Genomic DNA, 21,610 nt, shown 5'->3' with positions numbered 1-21,610 from the left:
CCATAGTGTGTGCCTGTGGCCATCGGGAGACCCGCTGAGCACAACGTCAACACCGCCTCGACAATTTCTTTATTAGATGGGGCTCATTATTGGAGACAGGAACTTGCTGTGCTCCTCTGTCAACACAACACGACTCACACAGCAAGTCCGGAATATATTTGGAGCAGAGATGAACCTTATCCAGGGTGAGACAGTTCTAGAAACTGTCGAAGAATTTGGTATTTATTCCAGATGAGAAAATGAAGCTTCAAATTTGCTTCATGAACCGCTTGTTGACTCCTCTAGATGGCACTGTTGGTTTAAATAAATGACTCACATCAATGTCAAGTCAGTGTATACAGTAACTGGTTCATGAAGCTTCATTTCTTCACAGTAAATATTATATTGAGGTCTGCAAACTTTATGCAAGCCTGCTCACAAATGAATTAGTCTATTTCTGAATAGTTGGTGCAAAATGCACAAGTCATCATATTCCACACACATGTACAAGTTAAGCCAATATAAGAGCTGTATTCAAATTTGGTATGCTTTGAAATATTCAAAACACTCAACTGACCTCTCTGGGTGGCAATGATAGATATGTTGTGCCAGTGCTCACGTTCCCGGTCGAGTTCCATGGCTGTGGTGATGAGGCCGGAGTCTGGGGTGATGCGGAAGAGAGCCTCTGGATCCGACTGAGGATCAATAGAGAACCTGGAGAAAAGCAAATAAGAGAGAGAGAGGGGGAAAGTAAGGTCGAAAAAAAGCAGGGCATAGAGAGGTAAAGTACAACAAAAGAGTGACGCTGAAGGGAAGAGAAAAAAAAGAAAGCAGGAGAAAACGGGGCTCAGTGTGCGAGGGAGCGATAAGAGGAAGTCTGCATTCAAATGGCCAAAGTATTAATATAGGGAGATTATCAAAGACGATAGGGAGGGAGTCTTTTGAAGTGCTACAGATCATTTGACTATCTCTTTTCTACATCGTTCCTCCCCACACACTTACTTGTAGCACTTTTGCCCATGCTAATTGGGAGTAGATTTTTGTTGCAGACAAATTACCGCCTTGCCATCCTCAAAACGGTTGGGATAACCTTCTGCAAGAAAAAAAGCTTAGGATCTTCTGTGGTTGCTTTCTGGCTCTGGGGAACACTGAGTGGGCTTTTGGTTTGCTTCAATAATTTGTTTAGCAGTAACCGTTGCTAAGCTTCAAGCCAAGGGGCTGAATAGCCTCCATTTACAAATGTAGCTGGAAATAAATGCTGATCTTTTTTCCTCAGAGAGATCAAATGAAAAATACAGTAGTGTTGTTATATTATGATAAAAAAAAAAGATTTAAATTGGGAGTTTGGTGAAATGATAGCACTTTGAACTCTCAAACAAACGCAAACGGAGCTATATTTAAAAATGGACGTGCGCGTCAAACAAAATCACAAAATGAATATATACAGATATTTCTTTTCAGTTTTGCTGACTTCTATGAAATTGGAATATACCTGATGTTATTCGTCAGACCGGTGTCCGGGTCGACAGCACTGACCCGGCCCACAGTGCAGGCCGGGGGGCAGTTTTCCGAAACGTCCATGCGGTATCGTGACCTGGAGAACCTTGGCGGTTCGTCCGCATCCAGCACCGCTACTCGGATTGAAGCTCTGTCTTTAATAGATCCTCGACGCAAGAAGCGAGGGTCCACGGTGGGATTGAGAACCTCCACAGAGAAAGAGTAGGAACTGCGGCTTTCGTAGTCTACGGCCTGGAGAGGAATTAGGAGAGAAAATGAACGGCTTGAGCTTTGAATCCATTGCTGAATGGATTCTGGAATGGTAGCAATTTAAAGAGGATCAATATGCAAATGAGATTTTTTCAGCCTCCAAATACTGCAAGTGTTTGTTTGCATATCAATAGCAGAAATATTTAAAAAAAAAGAATTACACTGGTCAACTGCAAAATCTAATTCGACTTTCGGTTTTGTGTCTCTCAATATACATTATTTTTTGACACCTTTTTAATATAGTAGCTAACGATATTTTTTGTTTAAATTGGACCTCTAAAAGATGGGTTGTATTATAGCTGTGACGTTTCAGAATAAAATATCGGTTTCCCAACCTAACCACAGACATTACCATGACAACTCATCTACTTTGATCATCATGATTGCGTGGAAAGCCTTCTTTACGCCCGAGCAAACATTGTGTTTCAGATTGGACCTTGTTAGCGTAATGGTTGCTTGTTCCAAATGACTTCTTTATTTATTCATACTTATTTGCCTACGGTGGCCGTGTAATTGTGAGCCTGCAACAAAATATGAGCTCGGATCATCTCTGCAGAGGAGCTTGTTACGGTGAGTGGACAAATAGCCATGCAGAGGAGATTGTTTTGGTGTGGAAAACATTCATGAGGGTGGGTATGTTTAGGAGTTGCTCCGAGTGGCCCTTTTTCAGTGTTTTTAGATCTTCTGTCACGGCTGGATGTCTGTAAGCGTGGATCATTTCTGAAAAGAAATAGGATCTCTGGCTTTGCAGAATATTTGCTATCAAATTCCGGTCGAAAAAAAAAAATTGTGTGGATTCAGGCTTCAGTGGGAATATTGATATCCTGCTTCCTCCTCTCTTTATGTCTAATCTCTCATTTTCTATTCCACCACATAAACCGCAGCAAACTGCATCACAGGAAGTCAGCACTTTTCGGCCAGAAAAGAGAAATGTTACCGTCATTTTCGGACTATAAATCGCGTTTTTTTTCATAGTTTGGGTGGGGGGGGGGCGACTTATACTCAGGAGCGACTTACATACATATACATGTTTTTTTTGGGGCATTTTATGGCTGCTGCGACTTATACTCCGGTGCGACTTATAGTCCGAAAATTACGGTACATTGAAAGAGCGAAAACAAAGTCGTTGCTGGGATACTCCCACAGAACAAAACAAACGTGTCGAGAAAAAGCTGCCGAGAGAGGCAAAGACAGTGGGCGTGCATTTGTGTATTGTGTCAGGAAGAAGAAGAACAAAAAGTTCCCTTAATAAGGTTCCTATTACAGGAAGAAGTGGAAAATCAGTCAGGGGAGGAGAGGTGTCGCCTGCACTGTGAGTATACACTCCTCATCATCGCCCTCCTTTTTTCATTTGCCTCCCCCATGCCGTTGTGACACACTCCATCGCCCACCCATCTCTTTTTCCTAATGCGTCGGTGAAAGGGGGGAAAGCTCGAACAAACCACACGACACACACTCAAAAGCTTCACCCTCATTGGTCCTAACACTTATCTCCCACGACATCAATTATTTGACTGCCGCTCAGTTTTCAATCATTCCTCAGGGTCTTTTTTGACATTCTCTATAAGATAATCAATTTATTCGAGGCGTAATGAGCAGGCCGACCGGCGGGTGCTTATTTCCCCGTGAGGTGCGCAGCATGTGCATACGGCTGAGTGTGCGTTAAATTTCCTCATGAGGGATTAAAATGAATAATACACAGCATTTTATAGAGTGGAATTCATGGCAGGTTGTTATAGAAGATCACACGGGAGGCAATGTACTGCACGAGGCTGCTAAATGTTCAAATGAGGGCTGCGGACGGATGAATTTAATCGTGGAGGAAAAAATGTCTTCTCTCTCTGTCCATCCAGTCGTCAAGCTCTTGAAGCTTACACAACACAACAAGACAGCAATGAGTTTGCAAAAAAAAAATACAATCTGGAGTGGAACACACTCAAGGCTGTGGAATTTCCATCTGCTGTGGAATTTCCATTTTTAATGCTTCTGACAATTAGGAAAAATGAATTAGCTAACCAACTAGCTGGAGTCATGATGCAGAAGAAGCTGACCCAGAGGCCGACATGCTCAGTTTACAGCGGGCGTGTGTTTGGCTCACATACAGTCGACGCGCCGAGCTCGGCAAGATGTTACACGGTGGTTCTCCAGCCTGGCTGCCTCTTCTGTAATTGATGATGTACTGAAGAGTCAATGATCATTTGAACACAGAGAGAATCCTTGTGCTGACCAGATAGATTTGTTCTTTGTGTGTGTCCTGCTGTCCTTGGTCTCTTTTTTTTTTTTTTTTTTTTTTTACTGTACATCCAAAATGAAAATTTGTGTGATGCCAAGCGCTTTGGACATTTCTGACAATCAGCATAACTCCACAAATTGAGAGAACAAAGCATGTTGGTAATCTCCCTTTTGACTTTGTTCTTCCTCTGCTGTCTTCACTCTTCCTCTCTGATGGACTCATGTTCTGCATCTCCCCCCCCCCCCCCCCCCCCCACCTGCTCTCAAATGTAGAAAGCTTCCAGTTTTCAACTTTTGACCAAGACATTGCTCACTCTCTTCCTTCCCTCCATGGCTTTCTTCCTCTGCGAATATGAGCACAAGCTTCCCTCGTGAGAAAACAAACACAGATAATCCTGGGCTCGCTGCTGGCGTGTGACCGTGGATTAGCAAAGCGTTTTAAATTGGGGCATATGGAAATAATAACCTCAAACTGGCATATGCACATGCTCGCTTGTCCCTCAGGTACGTACATGGTGAGATTCGAAAGGTGCATCAATAATAGGCTGGCAGAGCTCACAGCTGTTCGAATGGAACACATCTCCAATGGGAAGCTCCTGGAAAATCATGATGCTGATGCAGAATTAGCTTGATTGATCTCCATGAAGTGGATAGAAAAATACACATGCTAGCTTTTTGCAATGTAAATAAATCAGACCAAGAGCCTCTTCCACAATAAAATGACCTATAACTTGTAAAAAAAATTGAAATAAAGGGAAAGATGAATAAATAAATAAATAAATAAATAAATAAATAAATAAATAAATAAATAAATAAATAAATAAATAAATAAATAAATAAATAAATAAATAAATAAATAAATAAATAAATAAATAAATAAATAAATAAATAAATAAATAAATAAATAAATAAATAAATAAATAAATAAATAAATAAATAAATAAAGATAAAGAATAAACAACCAAAACATTTTTTGCAATATAAACAAATCAGACCAAGAGCCTCTTCCACGTTAATCTGATTTATAACTTGTTATAAAGAATAAACAGCCAATAATCTGGTTGCATAAATTTGCACACCTCGAAACAAACAGCTGTACCCTGAGATGAGAGTTGAATTAGTTCCGCGGCCACACTTGTAACTCCAAACACCCTATTTGAAATCATCTGTTCCCATTACAACCTACGTAAATACAATGAACTCATTCCAAAATGATGAAAATGATTTTATTGAATGCCGAAAATGGCATTGACAGTGATATCCTAATATGTCATTTTTAATCAGACTGTTTATTGAAAGACTATTATGAATTGTACTTGAGTAAAGAAATAGCGGATTGTGTTTTTCTCAAACCTTCGACGATTCGAACGAGTAGTGAACACCACCCACGAGATACTATTTCCCTCAACCACATTAGAAGGCACTACTGAAGTCAAGGAGCAATTACACCACAGAGGCCTATGCTAATTAGCTTCCACTTCTACTTTTGCCTTGTTCGTATGCTCCATCAAAACTCAATTAGGTGCAATATGTCGAGCATTTTTCGTAAATCAACGGGCTGCGGGCTCGCCGATGAATAGAAAAACACAAGAAGACATTTAATGCGTGTGAGAAGAAGGCTTAGTCACAGACAACAATCCTGAGTGTGTGCCAAAGACCTTTGTAAGACGCGAGTTTGCATTTCAACTCGCGCGTTTCATGTCTTTGTCGGCACATCGCTCAGAGACTGACTAAATGCGTAGAGACAGTGGGCTGATGCTGGCAGGAGAGGGCGAGGAGGACAATAGGAGGAGAGATAGATGCTTTCTTATTGCTGTGGGACGCAAAGTAAATAAGCAGTGATAAGCAGCAGGCAGCTTCAGCCGCCAGCTAGACTCGCAGGATTTTAATGACCCGCCTTTTCTCTTTCCCTTCGCATTTCCATGTCCTCCGCATGTTTGGCTGTCCGGATGCATCTCAGCTTCTTTTGCCTGCAGTCTTCCAAGCTCATTTCAACTCGACTTTCCACGGGCTCCTTTTCTCGATTTCGGCTTGAACGCACCTACCATGTGACATCGTCCTACTGAGGTCGCACTCAGCATCCTTCTTTAGCCAGCAATCTCACCTCATATCCTCTCTCCTCATAGTTTGAACAAGGTCAAGTGCGTGGTATTATGTGCCCGTGTGGCCTTATCTCTCGGCGCTTTATCAGTTGTGCGTATCCGGTCGTGTCCGGAATTTGTATGCGTGCAATCTTTGATTGTCTGTCGAAGAGATTCAACACACAGAGGCGAGGTGACGAGCAGGGGTCAAGGCCAACAACACAAATTGTTCCGCTTGGAATTCTCTCCTACTCTTGGGGGGGGGAGGGGGGGCAACTTGGTGGCAACACAAATCGTTCCGCTTGGAGCAAACACATCATCTCATTCAACACATCAACCTGTATTGACATGGAGCACACAGCTCATCATTGCCTTAAATGAAAAAAAAATAAAAATGAATGCAGTTTCAAAAAAATTAAATCTAATCAGGTTTGTTGTGCTATTTGTTGGCTAGATTTGCTCATGGCATCCATTTCACGGAGACGGAGCTCACGTCATTGGCGCAAATGTCTACTTTATAGTTGAAGGGGGATTCAATTGAAGTCAAATATAAAGTCAATACAGTAAGTGAAAATAACATCCCTCCCTCCTTCCCAAGCAGTCTGACAGACTGCGCTTGAATAGCACCAAATAAATGGAATGTGGCTCAGGTCCAATGTTGAAGTGTGATTTTACTTTCACAGGCAATTTATCACTTTTTTGCCTCTTGCTGCTTTCAGACAACCTCATTGTCAAAGTTTTTTTTTTTTTTCTATTGGACTCGGATGTATAAGTGCTTCTCTGTACCTTTTCCCTTCTGTCCTAACACGTGGTTTTATCGAACATCCTTGTTCGGGCACTCACTGCTTCACAGGACCTCATTTGAGCTTCCCTCTCATCTTCTCCACTTTTTATTCCTCCCTTTTCTTTCTCATCACTCTGCGCCTAACTTTCAATTTCTTTCTTCCAGCATGGTGTACTATAGGTGGCCTCTCCTCAATTCTCTGCTTCACTTCAAAGGAGATTGGTGAAAAACAATCCTGTTCTGCAAAACCTCTTCTAAGTTTGGATTGTTTCTCATGAATCCTGCACATCTGAGCTGAGACAAATCAAAAGAATGGATTTGCTATGCACGTTCTATTTACATTGATACCAACTGAAAATAGCTTGAGGGTGGAACAACATGCATCTCAATCAAAAGATCAATTGATAAATATGTAAGAAATGGAGTTTTTGTTTCACTACCAACTAACTTCATTCAATGTATATGACGGGTTTCAGATTGTACTGATTCTTTTCAGGTCTTCCAGTCATCACAACAAGAAATAGGGGCGTATATGAAAAAGGGCTCAATTCATCATTGACAGATTGCTTCAAACTTGATCATTCAAAAATAAAAAATGCAGTTTTCACTTTCCTGATTAAAACCAAAAACCATAAGGTGATCTTCTATTGACTGGAACAGATTGATGGCAATTCCAAACGTGAAGATTCATAATTGAAGTCTCAAATGAATACCTCTCTGAAAAATGCAATACCAAGCATTCCTATCTTTGTGAAGACGGAATCTTTAATTACGACATGGGGTCTCTCTGAATCAATTAGGATATGATACTAATAGTAGCGTAGAGGGGCAACTTCTTTCAACTGTATGTCTTTTTTAACGGTAATAATGGAACACGTTATTATGTCACGAAAGAAGAGCGAATATATCAGTCGGCCTTTATGCACTTGCGTTCCCTCGTTAAAATCACACACAGGGGTGACGGGATAAAGTGAGCATTTCTATTTTTCAAATGTCCGACTTTTGAGCGGCTGCATCATATCTCATTTCGTCCATCCCCCACTCAGTTCCATGTATGATTGAGAGCTACTTGCCCATCCAGAAACAGATGTGCATGCAGTATGCACTCGACTAAACCGTAATGGTAAGGAGCAGGTGACTCCACACATCTTCATGAAGCTGGAATGATTCCAGACGACAGCCACGTTAGCAAATGACTGTTCAAAATGCTCATAATCTATCTTTGTACTTTGGGGAACTATTAGCCAGCTGAACACAGAATGGAATGGCACTTTTTCATTCTACACATATAAATATTCTAAATGGAAACTCTGGCTGAAATACAGCTGTAGCTTGTCATCGTATAATTCTAACCCATTTGGAATACATTTGCTGATTTTTTTTGGTGCTACAGCGGGACGGAAAGTATTTAGAATCAACTGTTCTGTCAACACAAAGCTCCGCTATTATGAAAATGGAGCAATTTCATCTTTGATTTTGATTCGATGAAAGAGCTTGGCTCACCTTGTTTAGTATGATGATGGCCTCTTGGTTGACTCCTGTGATGTTGAACGTGTCACCCGTCTCCCCCTCCAAGATTGTATAGTCCAACTTGGCGTTTTCGCCAAGGTCAGCGTCGCTTGCTGAGATACGTCCTATTTCAGCACCTGGGATGGCTAGCTCCGAGACAGAGAAGGACCACATACCTAAGGCGGAAAATGGGACAAATAGTATTAGGGAAAAAAAAAAACATCTGAGATAAACACCTCATTTTTCTTGAAAAGCGTTTCAAAATGATGCTTCTCACCTGCTGTGTAGCAATATTTACACCAATAAAATTCGATTCAGTTCACACAGCATTTGATTTTACATACTTGAGGGTTGGAGAGCGATAAAAGAAAACGAGTCTTCAAAGTGATGTTTTAATAAAAATGTAATTTATGCCAACTAAATTTACTCTATATATCCACGTCTATAAATTTATTTGCTTAGAAATCTAAATGGAGCTGAAATAAGTGTTGGACATATAAAGATTGAACATGAATCGACGACCCACAGTTTAAATTCATCGGTGAAGGGAGGAACATGGATGGATCTTCAATTTAATATCAATGCAACACCAAGGCAGAGCACATTATGAGTATTTTCCACTTTTGTGCTGTGTTTATTAAAGGGAGCTACTGTTCCTTTCTCAGATCTCTGATAAAAGTTGATATTATTAGATTGGCTGCCAGGCTCACATCAAATGCATATTTTGAACAGGTGTGCAAACAAATGCATCTGGCGTCAACTCGGCGTTGTGCCAATGACAGAACTGAGAAGAAAAAAAAAAAAGGAACAAAGCAATGTGCTGAAAATCATCACATTTATGTCCATACAAGTAAATGTAACGTCACACATTCTATTTCAAAATAACAATCTTTATAGTGATATCTGAAACAGCCTTTTTCCTTTCTTTTGTTTGCCTTTGCCACTCCATTAAGTTCAGTCAGTATGTCAGTATGGAACCAAGATGCAATTCCATGCAAGCTTTGGAAAAAATTGGCTGGGCGGGTGGAGAGCAACATGTGCCGACATCCCTTTTATACACACGCAAAACCGACAGGATCATTCAAACAGAGTTGTTGTCGATTACCGCTCAAGATGATCTTTAAATGTGGGAGAGAACGCCCGCCCGGCTCGCAAACATTCTGAGTTGACAGCCGCCACTTCAACAAGACGTTGCATCATCTGGGCCAACAAACTGTGTAAATCTGTCTCCCTCGTGAGATAGATGCTTTACTTTGAAGATCAGGATTTCAGTTTAGATATCAAAAGCAGCATGAATTATTATCCGTTGCTCTGTATATATTTTTTTTAACTGTTGAGTCGGAAAGGCAAGGTTTGCAACTGTAAATGATGTGTATCGGCAACTGAATTAGGTTTGAAGTAGAAAGCCAGTAAAGAAACGGTTCAAATATGATAACATTTATTTTAAAGGGGGACTGTTTAACCCAAACGGCTTGAAATATCTTTACACAATATTTTTATATATTCAATATTTTAGCAATATTTTTGATATTTCATATTTTGCTTTCACGAGCCACATAAAATGACGTGCCCCATCTGGAATTTGCCTCAAGATGTTTACGATTCATGCTGTTATCAAGTTTCCTGTGAGTAAATATTGGGCTAACAGGAAAACTCCACCAAAAGCAGAACATAAGCAGAACTCCATTTCAGGAAGATGCAGTGTTGACATTTTTCTCTGTGCCAATTTTTTTTTTTTTCTTCCCCCTTCTGCATATTGGAACAAGCAGTCAACATAACAAAGAGGAAGCTCATCTGTCAAACGAGTCATTTAATGGCGTATCGGATTGATTGAAGCAGAAAAAGGAAATGTAGCTTCTTATATGTGAAATGGAAAGGAAAACAATGTAATCCACTTGACTTTATCGCAGCACAAATTAATCGATTGGGGAATTATGTGCTTTGATTATTTTAATTGCTGCTTGGTTGTTTTTTTTGGTGCTTGATGCTAACAAGATTAGGGATTTTAACCAAATGATTCTCAGTTTAGATAGGAGGAAAAAAACAATATCAGGATTGATACAGTACTTATTTTTGTATACATACATATTTATAGTGGCTTTGGATGAGGAATATTTTTTATTAAAATGTAATCACTGAATACTGGCCCCCCATGTACGTGACATGTTTTGATCAGGTTCATGCTGAGTGGCAGTTCAAATGAACTTTTGATCACTTTTGATTGATTAGTGATATCTGCAGACATATTTGCTTTTTGTTTCAACTTTTAATTGGATTTATTCGTCAGAATAGTTGAGTCGTTTCTGCTTGACTGACGTAATGACTTTGTTTTCTTTTGCACCTGCACAGTGAGATAAATGACTTCTTCAAGTTGGATCCTTGAAAATATATTTGTGGCATCAATATTCTTTCTCAACAGATGCGGCTGATTTTTTAGGATAGTGTACACATGTCCTTGGATGCAATTATAAAGGCAGATTTCAATTGTTTGGTTTCCGTAGCAAACGTCCTGATTGTAATAAATGTTTTTGTACACAGTGTACTTGACAAAAAGGATAATCAGTGAGAATAAATCAGAGCTAAAAGCTATTTGATGTGGCGTGATTACCACCCTCGCCATCTGGGATTGACACGGCAATACGCGGCGAAAAAGCAAGCAACTCAAACAAGCCTTTTGCTAATGAGATAGCAAATGAGGAAACTTATTTGCATGACATCGCTATTGATGTGTGCAATTGTGGAGACGCACAGTGTGAAGAGCCTCTTGTCACTGACGGAGCGGTGCAAAAGCTGATGATGTAAAAAAAAAAAAAAGCTGGATCGTAGTACCGTTTTTTTCCATGTATAATGCGCAAAATTTAGCTAATTTATTGTCCTAAAATCTGGGGTGCGCATTATACATGGGTACAAAAAAAAAAGAAAAATCTCAAAATTCTTTTTTTTTTTTTTTTAAATCCGGATATCATACGGAGGCCGCCATTACAGATGTGCTTTCTTCTCTGCTGTTCACTTCAAACACACTCCATACGAACACAATGCTCTCGTATCAGACGCTTGCTAGATCACCTCGTTTGCTGTCACAATGTTCCCTACACAAATCCGAAACATTTCTTCGCTATTGAGTATGCTAGCGCATGCGCAGTGATACTGACCGGCAGAACATCCGGTTGTTCCCAAAGATGATCTTTTTTCTGAAATCATTTTACGTTCACGGACTTAAGTAGGAGTCAAAATCTGGGTGCGTATTATAAATGGGTACAGGCTTTTTTCCAGCATCAACATGCCATTTTTAGGGTGCGTATTATACATGGGGGCGCATTATACACGGAAAAAAACGGTAATTATCAGCTCCAAAGAGGCAAGCCATTTGAAAAAGAAGCCACACATTGGCTACAAGAGGATAAAAGGTAAGAAGCTGATTGGCAGTGAAGGAGCTCAATCCCATTTGGCACACGCAACAGCGGTACGAGCCTCAGATCAAAATCTCAAGGAAGATAAAAATTGAGAGTGACTGGCTTGTTTGTGTCCTCTACCGCTGTTGCACAGGTAAAGCAGCAAAGAGACTTGACTGGCATACAGATGCAATGCCTCAAGTTATACTCCCCATTCAGCTCAGCCTTAAGTACGTTTTGAATGTCATCCTTCACTCTGTATTTGGACACCACATCCAGTAGCCGAGATATTCACTCATGGTAGTTTCATTGGAAGACCACATCATTAAGACTGGCCTCTTAAACGCCAAAGAAGAATCCATAATGGCCGATGAGACGTAAATACACGTGAAATAATTCCCGGAATCAAATAGTTTGATGTCAAGTAAAAGAGGGGAGCTTCAAGGAGAAGGGTAGACGATTGTGTCTGATCAGTCGGGCAACAAAATGAGAGATGACAACTGGATTCTCTGCCCAGACATGATTTCATTTCTGGAGCGTGTGGATAAGACTTTGACTTCTATCGCGATGCTATTAGCTTTAATAATGAAGAAGAGTGACTTTTCTTTCTCACTTTCCAAGCAAAGCAATATAAAACATGGCTATTTATCTCGCTTGCCTTGTGTTGCCGAGCATCCGGATGTCATTACGGAGCTCTTTTCTTCCGTCACTCGCAGTCGGATGAAACTGAAAATGGGCCTCTGTGTGTCCTTTAGTCAGTTCATAGCCACTTAATTAAGCAGCCATACTAAATTAAATATGACCATCCCAACCCCTAAACAGAAAATCTTTGAATCTTGAACAATGAGCGTCGGGCGGTGACATGAAAACAAGATAAAGTACCGGGACGACACGATCGCGAACAATAGCAATTCTGTTCTGAGCAATCCTTCATAAAGTTTCAGAAAACTCAAAGCAATCCATGCTTTGGGAAATATAATTAGGATGTTTCAGGTGGATCCAACGTGCCAGGAGAGGGCCATCAAATTGTGAAAATGTTATATATCTCTTCTGATCTGCCATAGAGTCTCCCCTGAGGACCGGGAGTAGTGTACGCTGCTTGGATAACTCAAATAACTCTTTCATCTAGAACTCTGTGAAGAAATACAATCCATCAGGTCGGGAGTTCCAGTGAACAGGAGAATATTCTCCCGTGTGTTTAGCTGCGAGAAATCGTGCAGCGTTCAGGCTGGGCGGATCCTTCCATGAACTGTCCGATCCCTTTTCTTTTTTGCACTCGAGACAAGGAAGTCTCGCACCCACCCCTGTGATGGTGGAACATACATTGCGCATTTGGAATCATTTCAGCCGCCAGCGACAGACGACGACTGTTGTCGTCGACTCAGCTGACTCATGCTAACGTACGGGCACATGGTATGTTCGCTTTGCCCGCTGAAGCATTTCTGGATGCTGGTGGTGACTCGCTGATTGCAAACAACTTGGTGTCTTGGAGTTATAAATATTGAATCATTTGTTATCATTTGATTGGTTGTAAGGTGAAGGTCAAGCAAGTCTGATGAACGATCACGTGCTTTTCTGATGCATTGGGATCCAAATATGCACTCAGTATCCTGAATAAATGATATTTGGGGGGATTTGGAAAACATATTCTCCAAGAGAAATCTTATATTGACTCTATTATTTTTTATATTCACTTTTTAATTCATTTATTTTTTTAATTAATCTATTTCATTTACTGTATGATTTGTCTTGGGATTATGGGATTTTTTTTTTTTGCAAACCTACCATATTAGGAGTTAGTAAATATAAGGCGGAAGTAGAAAGTTGCAATATTTACAGTAGTTAATTTATTTGGGGTCGTGAATGAAAAACATTCGCAGTACACTTCTGGTGACAGTTTGACTCTGCAATTTTTTTCATTTTCATTCCTTCCAATGTGAAAAGCCTTGCTCTGAAATCCTCATAAAATGGAGGTCAACCAGGGTCCAGAAACAAATTGCGCTCAAGATTAGACTTTACCATAAGAGTAATACATGGGCTCTGTTGATATTGATTGCGCTCGAATGTCAACAACCCAGCCACTGGACTGTGGGTGACAAACTGATGTAAAATCACCTCATGTCGGAATGGCTTTTTTTTCGTCGCGTTGCCATCCTTCACGAGTGTTGATGAATGGATGAACGCTTGGATGGATGGCTAAAAGGCGTTTAAAAAAACTTGACTGGCTCAGAAGAGCCTTGATGCTAAATGACAAAGTGCTAGGATGGCGGACTGAATGAGTGAGTGACTGATGTGACCAAGAAGAAGAAAGAAGCGTCCGTCTGCGACAGGCTTAAACCGTTTCGACTCTCCGCCTCCACCTGAGAGAAGTAAGAAGAGACGTACGCAAGAGAGAGATTTGGCGAGAGCTGAAAGGGAGAAAATACAGCACCGGCCTGTGAGTGAGGCGGAGAAAATGACAGAAATGAAGAGAGAGCTAAAATGATGCGCTTAAATCCTTAGATTAATGGAGCTCATACTGTATAGAGAAAATAATTGGCAAGCTCCATTTTAATTCCTTTTTATTTGCTCAATATCTTAATTTAGCCCTGAAGATGGAAAGCTAATTAAAGAATTGTAATTATGGGAAATGAGCGCTTAATAACGAAATGTTTTGATTCGACGTGGTTATCATTAGCGAGCGATCATGCTTAAAGAAATTTGTCAACCGTTCCGAAGATCACAACACTCCGTTTTCCCTCATTGTGCTGTACTTTGTAGAACGAGCGATGGAGAGGTCGAGTTCAATTAACACCATTTTACCTGACGGCAGCTGATTTGAGCAGATTAGGATGCATTTATTCGTTCTGAGACGTCGCAATACACATAAAATGGCAATGTTGCTGTCTGAAGGCAACAAAAATCAAATTAGTCGATCAAAGGATGAAATGAAAATTCCAAACAGTAAAAATAATCTTAATGCTTTGTGAATGGAGACGATGTCATTTTGCGCAAATGAAAACAGATGCTGTTTTGATAGACAGATTATGAAGAACATAGATAAGCCATTTTTTGCATTTCCATATGTTTACCATGTTAAATTAGTTTGCCAAACTATCGACTCGTAGTTTATCTAAAATTGCATTCTCTGAGCCCGCTGGGAAGTGAAATCTCTAATTGCCGGTGCAGAGCTTTAGATCATGTTCTACCACGCGGGAGCCTTGGCACGATTCTGAGGGATAAAAAAAAAAAAGTGCAGGTGCAGAGAGATGAACATTTACATGCATACATGATTGTCTCCTCACACTCGGCATCCTGTTGTTGAATTTATGATTGGTTTGGAACACTAGTAGCAGTTTATTTACTACTCTGCGTGAGGTCATATTCAGGATAGACCGTCCGTCCTTCAGCTTGGAATTTCCATGCCAAAACAACATACATAGTCGTCATCTTCTTGGTCACAGTAAACAGCTGGAAGCCAGTCCCCCCCCGCGGCTTCCAGACTGCCACCCCGTCCTAAAAGTTCTCTTTACAGCATTGAATAATCATGTGTTTACACGGTTGAGGTGGATTCATGATTCATGAGAAAGGAGCAAAAGAATATTTATCATTGCACGCTTTTAAATGTTTAAAGGGATGAGGCAGCAAAACGGAGATGGCTCGTTTTGCACCTCTGGAGAGGAGCAGTTTACCCACTGCTGTTTGTCTGACTGAGACCTTGTAATGGATGGAGCCACTTAGCATGTCCCAAGGAAGGAGATGTTTGGATGGGTGGGGGAGAAGGGTCAGGAGTGAAAGATGCCCTCTGTGAGTATGTTGGCATAGAGAATCCATATCAAACAAGTACTAAAATTACAAATTGTCTTCACTTTTAAAAAATAGAGACCTTGCGAGCAAGTTTTATTACCAAGTCTTTTTTTTTTTAAATATTTTTACTAGAAATGTAACTTGGATTTAGACATATTAATTTTAAACAAATTAATTTTATGAATTTTGCTTGGTCCAAAAGGAACTACATTATATAGTCGACATATTATAGTGTTTTAAAAAAAAAAAAAGTCACAATATTTTTTTCAATTAAACGTTTTCTTGTTTTGTACCAAAAACTAAATCATGGTTTGGATAATCATTAACTAATTATTAACCAAAAATAATCGTGATTAATGCAACCCCAAACCCTACCCTAAAGGTCGCATGGGTCAAATGCTTGACTCACCCACCACTGCATTGCCACATGAGGCAATTGTCCAATTTCAGCCAATTCTACTGAAAGAAAACTAAAGGCAGGTTCATTGAAAGCAAATACACATGAAGAAAGGTCACACAATGATGGCAAGCAGCTCGCAGTGGACCACAATACCCTGTTGGGCTCTCAGTCCGGCCACTCCATTCATCAAACTCGATGGAGGGAAGAGAGTGAAAGTCAGAGAAGAAGTAAACAAGTTGAGGATGAAAGGTAACTTTGCAATATGAGGAGCCAAAGATGTGAGCGTTCAAGGAGCGCCGGACAAGTGGACTTGTGTATGTGTTTAACAGGCAGGAAGTCAGGATGGAAAGATCCCATTAACATGGAAATGGCCTCCGTGGCTCACTGATGCCTCGGCAAAAAAAGAAAATGGCTTTAACTCCTTTTATTCTGCGTGAGAGGGCACGCTCCCTTACCAGGTCAGATGAAGCAAGAGCAAAAATACAAAATGGTTCCATCTACTGTGTTCTTTGAGAGCAAAGGCCAAGTCTGTTGCTGTCAAATATATGTGATGTACTCACTTCATTTCTACTAAGTGAGCTAATAGATTCTACCCGGAGAAAATTGGCTCCATTTGTTGGCTTTAATGAAGGTTTCCATTTCCCAGCTTTTCCTCAGCAGCGCTGCTAAGTAAAGCAGCAGAGGATCAGGGAAAAGTCTGGAGAATTTAAGACGACCTCAATTGTAGGTCTATTGGAAACAATTTGTTGCATGCGGCGATTACCGCACGATGAATTCTCCCCTCAAAGGCTGTATTGGATTGAGGAAGAAAATCCCGTTGAAGAGAAACGCTGTGTTTGGATTGCACACAGCAGTTGGCCATTTAATGGAGCTCCAACGACGCTGCATGCGGATGGATGCGAGGAGCAAGCTCAGGGAGAGAAAGGGGGGTAATGAACAAAAAAGCTACAACCCACGAGAACAATTGACCTGCTACTTAACGCCCATGTTCTTATAGGACACAGACAATGCAGCAGCACTCCCACCCAGCCAGCCATGGAGGAATGCAGACCACCATGGACTCCAGGGCAAAGGCTTTGCAACGGAAGGCCCGACTGTGCGTTATGATATGAGGGAGCAATTTCTGTCGAGAAAAGCTTTTCTTGCCTGAACAATGTCTAGCCCCAAGAGCAGGAGGCTTATATAAATGCACATGCGCTATTTGAAAGACTGTTTAACACCGCGTGAGTGTTGTCACGTGGACTCGGCAAGGATGCATTTGCATATTCAGAGTGCACTTCGACACACTTATAGCATTTCTTTAGTACCGTAATTTTCAGACTATAAGTCGCACCGGAGTATAAGTCGCGCCAGCCGTAAAATGCCCAAAAAAGTGAAAAAAAACATATATTTATATAAGTCGCCCCCCCCCCCCCCCAAACTATGGGGAAAAAAACGCGACTTATAGTCCGAAAATTACGGTATGAATACAAACAAATCGCCATCGTTTTGCTTGACCACTCAGATAGGCATCTCCAAAATGTCTGTTGTTGTGGGATGCAATTAAATAGACTAAAAATCTTTTTTTCTTATCTCAATGGAACTCTTACTTTATCGCCATGTCTATATGGAAAGGTGTACGCGTCAATCCGCAGCAAGTTGTAAAAAGCAATGAAAAGCTGCTCCGTTCAATTTCCCAGCATCTAGTCAACTCTGTGTGAAATTGACGTGTGTTTCACTCGGGCTGATTATCACTGTCAAGCCATTAGCTTTCCCCTTTTCCTTTGGTTTCCATTAGCCTTTCCATCCTTCCATCACGTTGTCTCTTTCCTCCTTCACGCTTTGTTGCACTTGCCCTCAGGACTTACTTTCATGCATTTTAACGAGTGGCAGCTTATCGTGCCATTGCAAACAATGGCGAACGTCAGCACGTGCTCACGGACGGACGGACGAGGAACGAGAGTGCCGAGACACAAGCCTCCCTCTTAACTCAACAAGCCCGTGACGTGTCGTCTATTAGTTTTGCCATTTAACTCAAATTCATTATGGCACTGCAACATTCCCTCCTTCAACTACCGACGGTATTTAGCATAATGACAAAAAGTCTGTTTGGTTCATATTGATGCACAATGTTGCATTGCAAGCAAGTGACAGTGCAAATGAAAAGGTGAGAAAATGAGTGACACTCAGTCCAGCAGGTGCAAATCTCACTCTATACACATGTATTTTTAATTGAACTGCCAAGTGAAACGATTTAATAGAGCTCACGGAAGGGTAGAGAATGGAAAGTGGGATTTCTCAACACCGACACCGACTAACTAAAACGTTTGTGTGCTGCCGAGGATGTTTAAAGCGGGAACAGATGGGGAGTGCATACGATACGCCACACAAGGGGACAGAGTGTGCGCACACTGCGGGAGTCTGTGAGCATTGGCGTGTGCGTGTGCGGTGTGATTGCGGAACACATTTTAGACCAGAGACCAGTTAATTGGGGACATAAGTCGTGACCGCAGCAGCTGGGACAACTATACATGTGGGGTCCAACTGATTTGTGGTGAATAAAATACCGGGGTCGAGTAAAGGTCAAGGTCTGATGACACAATAGATTTATGCATTTATAGGTTTGGCTTAGGGGTCAAGGGTACGCGGCTCGATGTCAATGACTGATATCCGTAGCGTTATTGTATAAAGATAGTAACGAGGAGGAATGATGTTCCAGGTAAGCCGAGCATGTTCTGGAAGAAGCATGGGTTCCATTCATTGAAGTTGGTCAATTGCTCACAATTGCAATTTAGGTGATCTGCTGTTGTATCAAAAGTAAGTACCGTAATTTTCGGACTATAAGTCGCGTTTTTTTTCATAGTTTGGATGGGGGGGGCGACTTATACTCAGGAGCAACTTATATACATATATATGTTTTTTTTTTTCACTTTTTTGGGCATTTTATGGCTGGTGCGACTTATACTCCGGTACGACTTATAGTCCGAAAATTACGGTAAGTAAGTAAATAAATAAATCAAATAAAAATCAATCAATAATAAAAATAAATAAACAAACAGTCTCTGGGTTTTCCCCTGAGGTTTATTTACGCATCACCCGCTTTCCCTTTGTTTTCCTCCATTGTCTTCTTTGACAATTTAACACGTTTTGCGAGTCTATGAATTTTACACATCAGAATTGACAAAACAAGTGCACTTCCCTTCTGCAGTATATTAACTTAGCAATGCCTGCCTACTTTTCTCTTATCCAATGAAGTAATTAGACCTATTTATGAGCGGGTGCTGATCAAACTACTCGCGATGCTCTCTGCACCATGCTCGACTCCTCTGCACATAAAACGACACTGATCTTATCAGAGCTACCTATGTAGTCAAGTGCCAGACCATTTATCTTCACCTCCATCACACCCCTGGGAGGGTGACATTCCTTCAATATATTTCTGTGGCAGTGTTGGCAAGCCAAGGCTGTCTGAAAAGCTCATCAAAATTCAAAATGGCACCCATGTCTCTTGTAGGAGAACCCAAGTTTGCAGGGGGGCAAGTTATGAGGGAGCATCTGGGAATTTATGTGTCGTTATGAAGCGTAAACAAGAGCTCTTTTAACTGTCACCGGGAAATCAATTGAACTTTTACCCTTTGACAGCCCAGATCTCAAGGATTGGTGCAGATGTTGACATTTCACCAAGCACACGCATTCAAAGAGTGACATTTGACTACCCTGTGGTTTCTGAATCATCGTTTTATTTTTAATTAAGGGCTTCGGCTTAAAGTCAGAATCCTCCTAAGATGAAGCGAACTATTCAAATTGAGCTATTCTCTTTAAGCGCGTTGAAGATTGGAAATGAAGATCCTACTATCTCATTATCACTGCTTGTGTTTTTAAAAGCTGCATGACATTCATTTCAAACAAAGTGGATTTGAATCTGGGATTTTCACATACAATTGCAAACGCTTTTGCTTCATTTGTGTTTACATTGGTTAATATTTGGAGCGACTTATATACATATATATGGGGGGTTTTTTTTTCACTTTTTTGGGCATTTTATGGCTGCTGCGACTTATACTCCGGTGCGACTTATAGTCCGAAAATTACGGTAGTCTTTTTTTTTCTTGTTCTTCAATTTTGCTCCGTTCGCGCTATTTCATCAAAGTGCTTACACTACAAGTAAAACTGTCTTTAATTGGGTAAATACTGACGCTTGAGCTTCAGCACACAATGGAGCGCCAGATTCTCTCAAAAGAGACATTAGGATCTTGTTTTCCCATGCACCGGCAAGAACTGGGTCATATTTGTTTTTACATTTTTTAGATGTGAAAAATCTGCTTGCCCCCATTGTTTTGTTCATGTCTAGCCTAAAGTTCACTTTGGTAATTGCTCAAGAAAATAAGGTTTGATGACAAGACATAAAGAGAGGAACTCAACAAACACGCAATAAGTGAAAAAACATTTGATATCGCCGTTACCTAGTTACTTTCCACTCAAACTGGTTATTTCGTATAACCCACTTTCAGAGTTGCTACATAATAAACCAAGGCCATCTATATTGAATTAGGTGAGCTTTTATTCTTAGATACAATGCTAAGAGTATCTCTCAATTCATCCTGTAGGGAATTGAGCAACATACTAGATGCCGCCATCAATTATTCAGACATCGTAAACATGGGAAAATATATCTGAATAAATGACTCGGTTATTAGATTCCAGCTTTGCCCGTCAACAGCGGCCTCGCGACAAAGCGAGACGACACCGCGAACGTCCCATCATTCTAATTTCCCTACGGATTGCCGGAAGCCACGCAAGATCTCATCAATGCCGCGGCTTTGTAACAAGACCGTGATAGTCTGAAATGTGATTTGAGACCCAACACGCTTGCTTACATTCTGACAATTATCTAGGCGTGTTGTCCGCAACAGCGCTTCGCCATAATTAAGAAACTAATCAGGCAGTGAGCTGATGTGGAATACCAACTCCCCTTTTTCTAAACTCTTACATCCATCTTGTTAACACACTTTGGATGTCAGTTCAACATTAGGGCTTATGAAACGCTAGTGGGAAATATGGCCAACTATTGAAAATACAGTCAAGAGAGAATAAGACAAATCCAGTGATATTTCCGGGAGAGCGGCGTCAAATAATCTTTGAATAATTTTAAATAATACACTGAAAAAGCTTCCTTTGCTCTGCTGAATATTTGTCACACAGAACCTGTTCAAAAGAAGCTTTTAGCTTTTAAAAGCTCATTTGATATGGATGAAGCGGAAATTAAACTTTTATTTCTTTCCCAGTCATTTGAAATCAACATGGAATGAAACTCGGGGCTGATGCATCAAAAAATATTTGGCTGTCCAAACACATTTGCAACTTTTAATAATGAGACCCAAAGGAAGCTTCTGAAAATATCCCACCGTTTCCATCTAACTGAAAACAATCTACGCTAGCCTACTTTTCGACCTCCTCTAGGGTATAACGAGTCCCTTGATCATTTCCAAAAGTGTTCACATAACAAACCCATTTAGTTCCTGGAATCAAGCTGGTTGCCCACAAAGCAGGACGTGCTTTTTCATCCCAGCTGATAGCTCCTTTGTATGCCCCAATGTCATCCTCTCCTTCTTGTAAATGTCACAAGGAATCAGCAATACTGACCTTGGGAGACACGAGATCTGACACTGTCTGTTTTTTATTTGTATTTATTTATTTGAAG

At 40.7% G+C, this 21,610-nt stretch overlaps 1 protein-coding gene across 1 annotated transcript in view; it reads right to left on the bottom strand.

The window, feature by feature from the left end:
* The window catches only part of LOC133166101 (uncharacterized), a 96,954-nt gene that overhangs the window by 10,782 nt on the left and 64,562 nt on the right, over positions 1 to 21,610 (bottom strand). Inside the window, exons 8-10 of the mRNA XM_061296104.1 lie at positions 8,347 to 8,528; positions 1,472 to 1,728; positions 557 to 693 (exon numbers count right to left, since the gene is read on the bottom strand). Coding sequence (XP_061152088.1) covers positions 557 to 693; positions 1,472 to 1,728; positions 8,347 to 8,528 — 576 coding nt within the window. The remainder of the gene's footprint in view (positions 1 to 556; positions 694 to 1,471; positions 1,729 to 8,346; positions 8,529 to 21,610) is intronic.

This window comes from Syngnathus typhle, linkage group LG13 (genome assembly GCF_033458585.1).
Source record: "Syngnathus typhle isolate RoL2023-S1 ecotype Sweden linkage group LG13, RoL_Styp_1.0, whole genome shotgun sequence".
Taxonomy (NCBI): domain Eukaryota; kingdom Metazoa; phylum Chordata; class Actinopteri; order Syngnathiformes; family Syngnathidae; genus Syngnathus; species Syngnathus typhle.
Note: the sequence above shows the minus strand (reverse complement) of the source record. Positions and strands in the feature narration are given on the sequence as shown.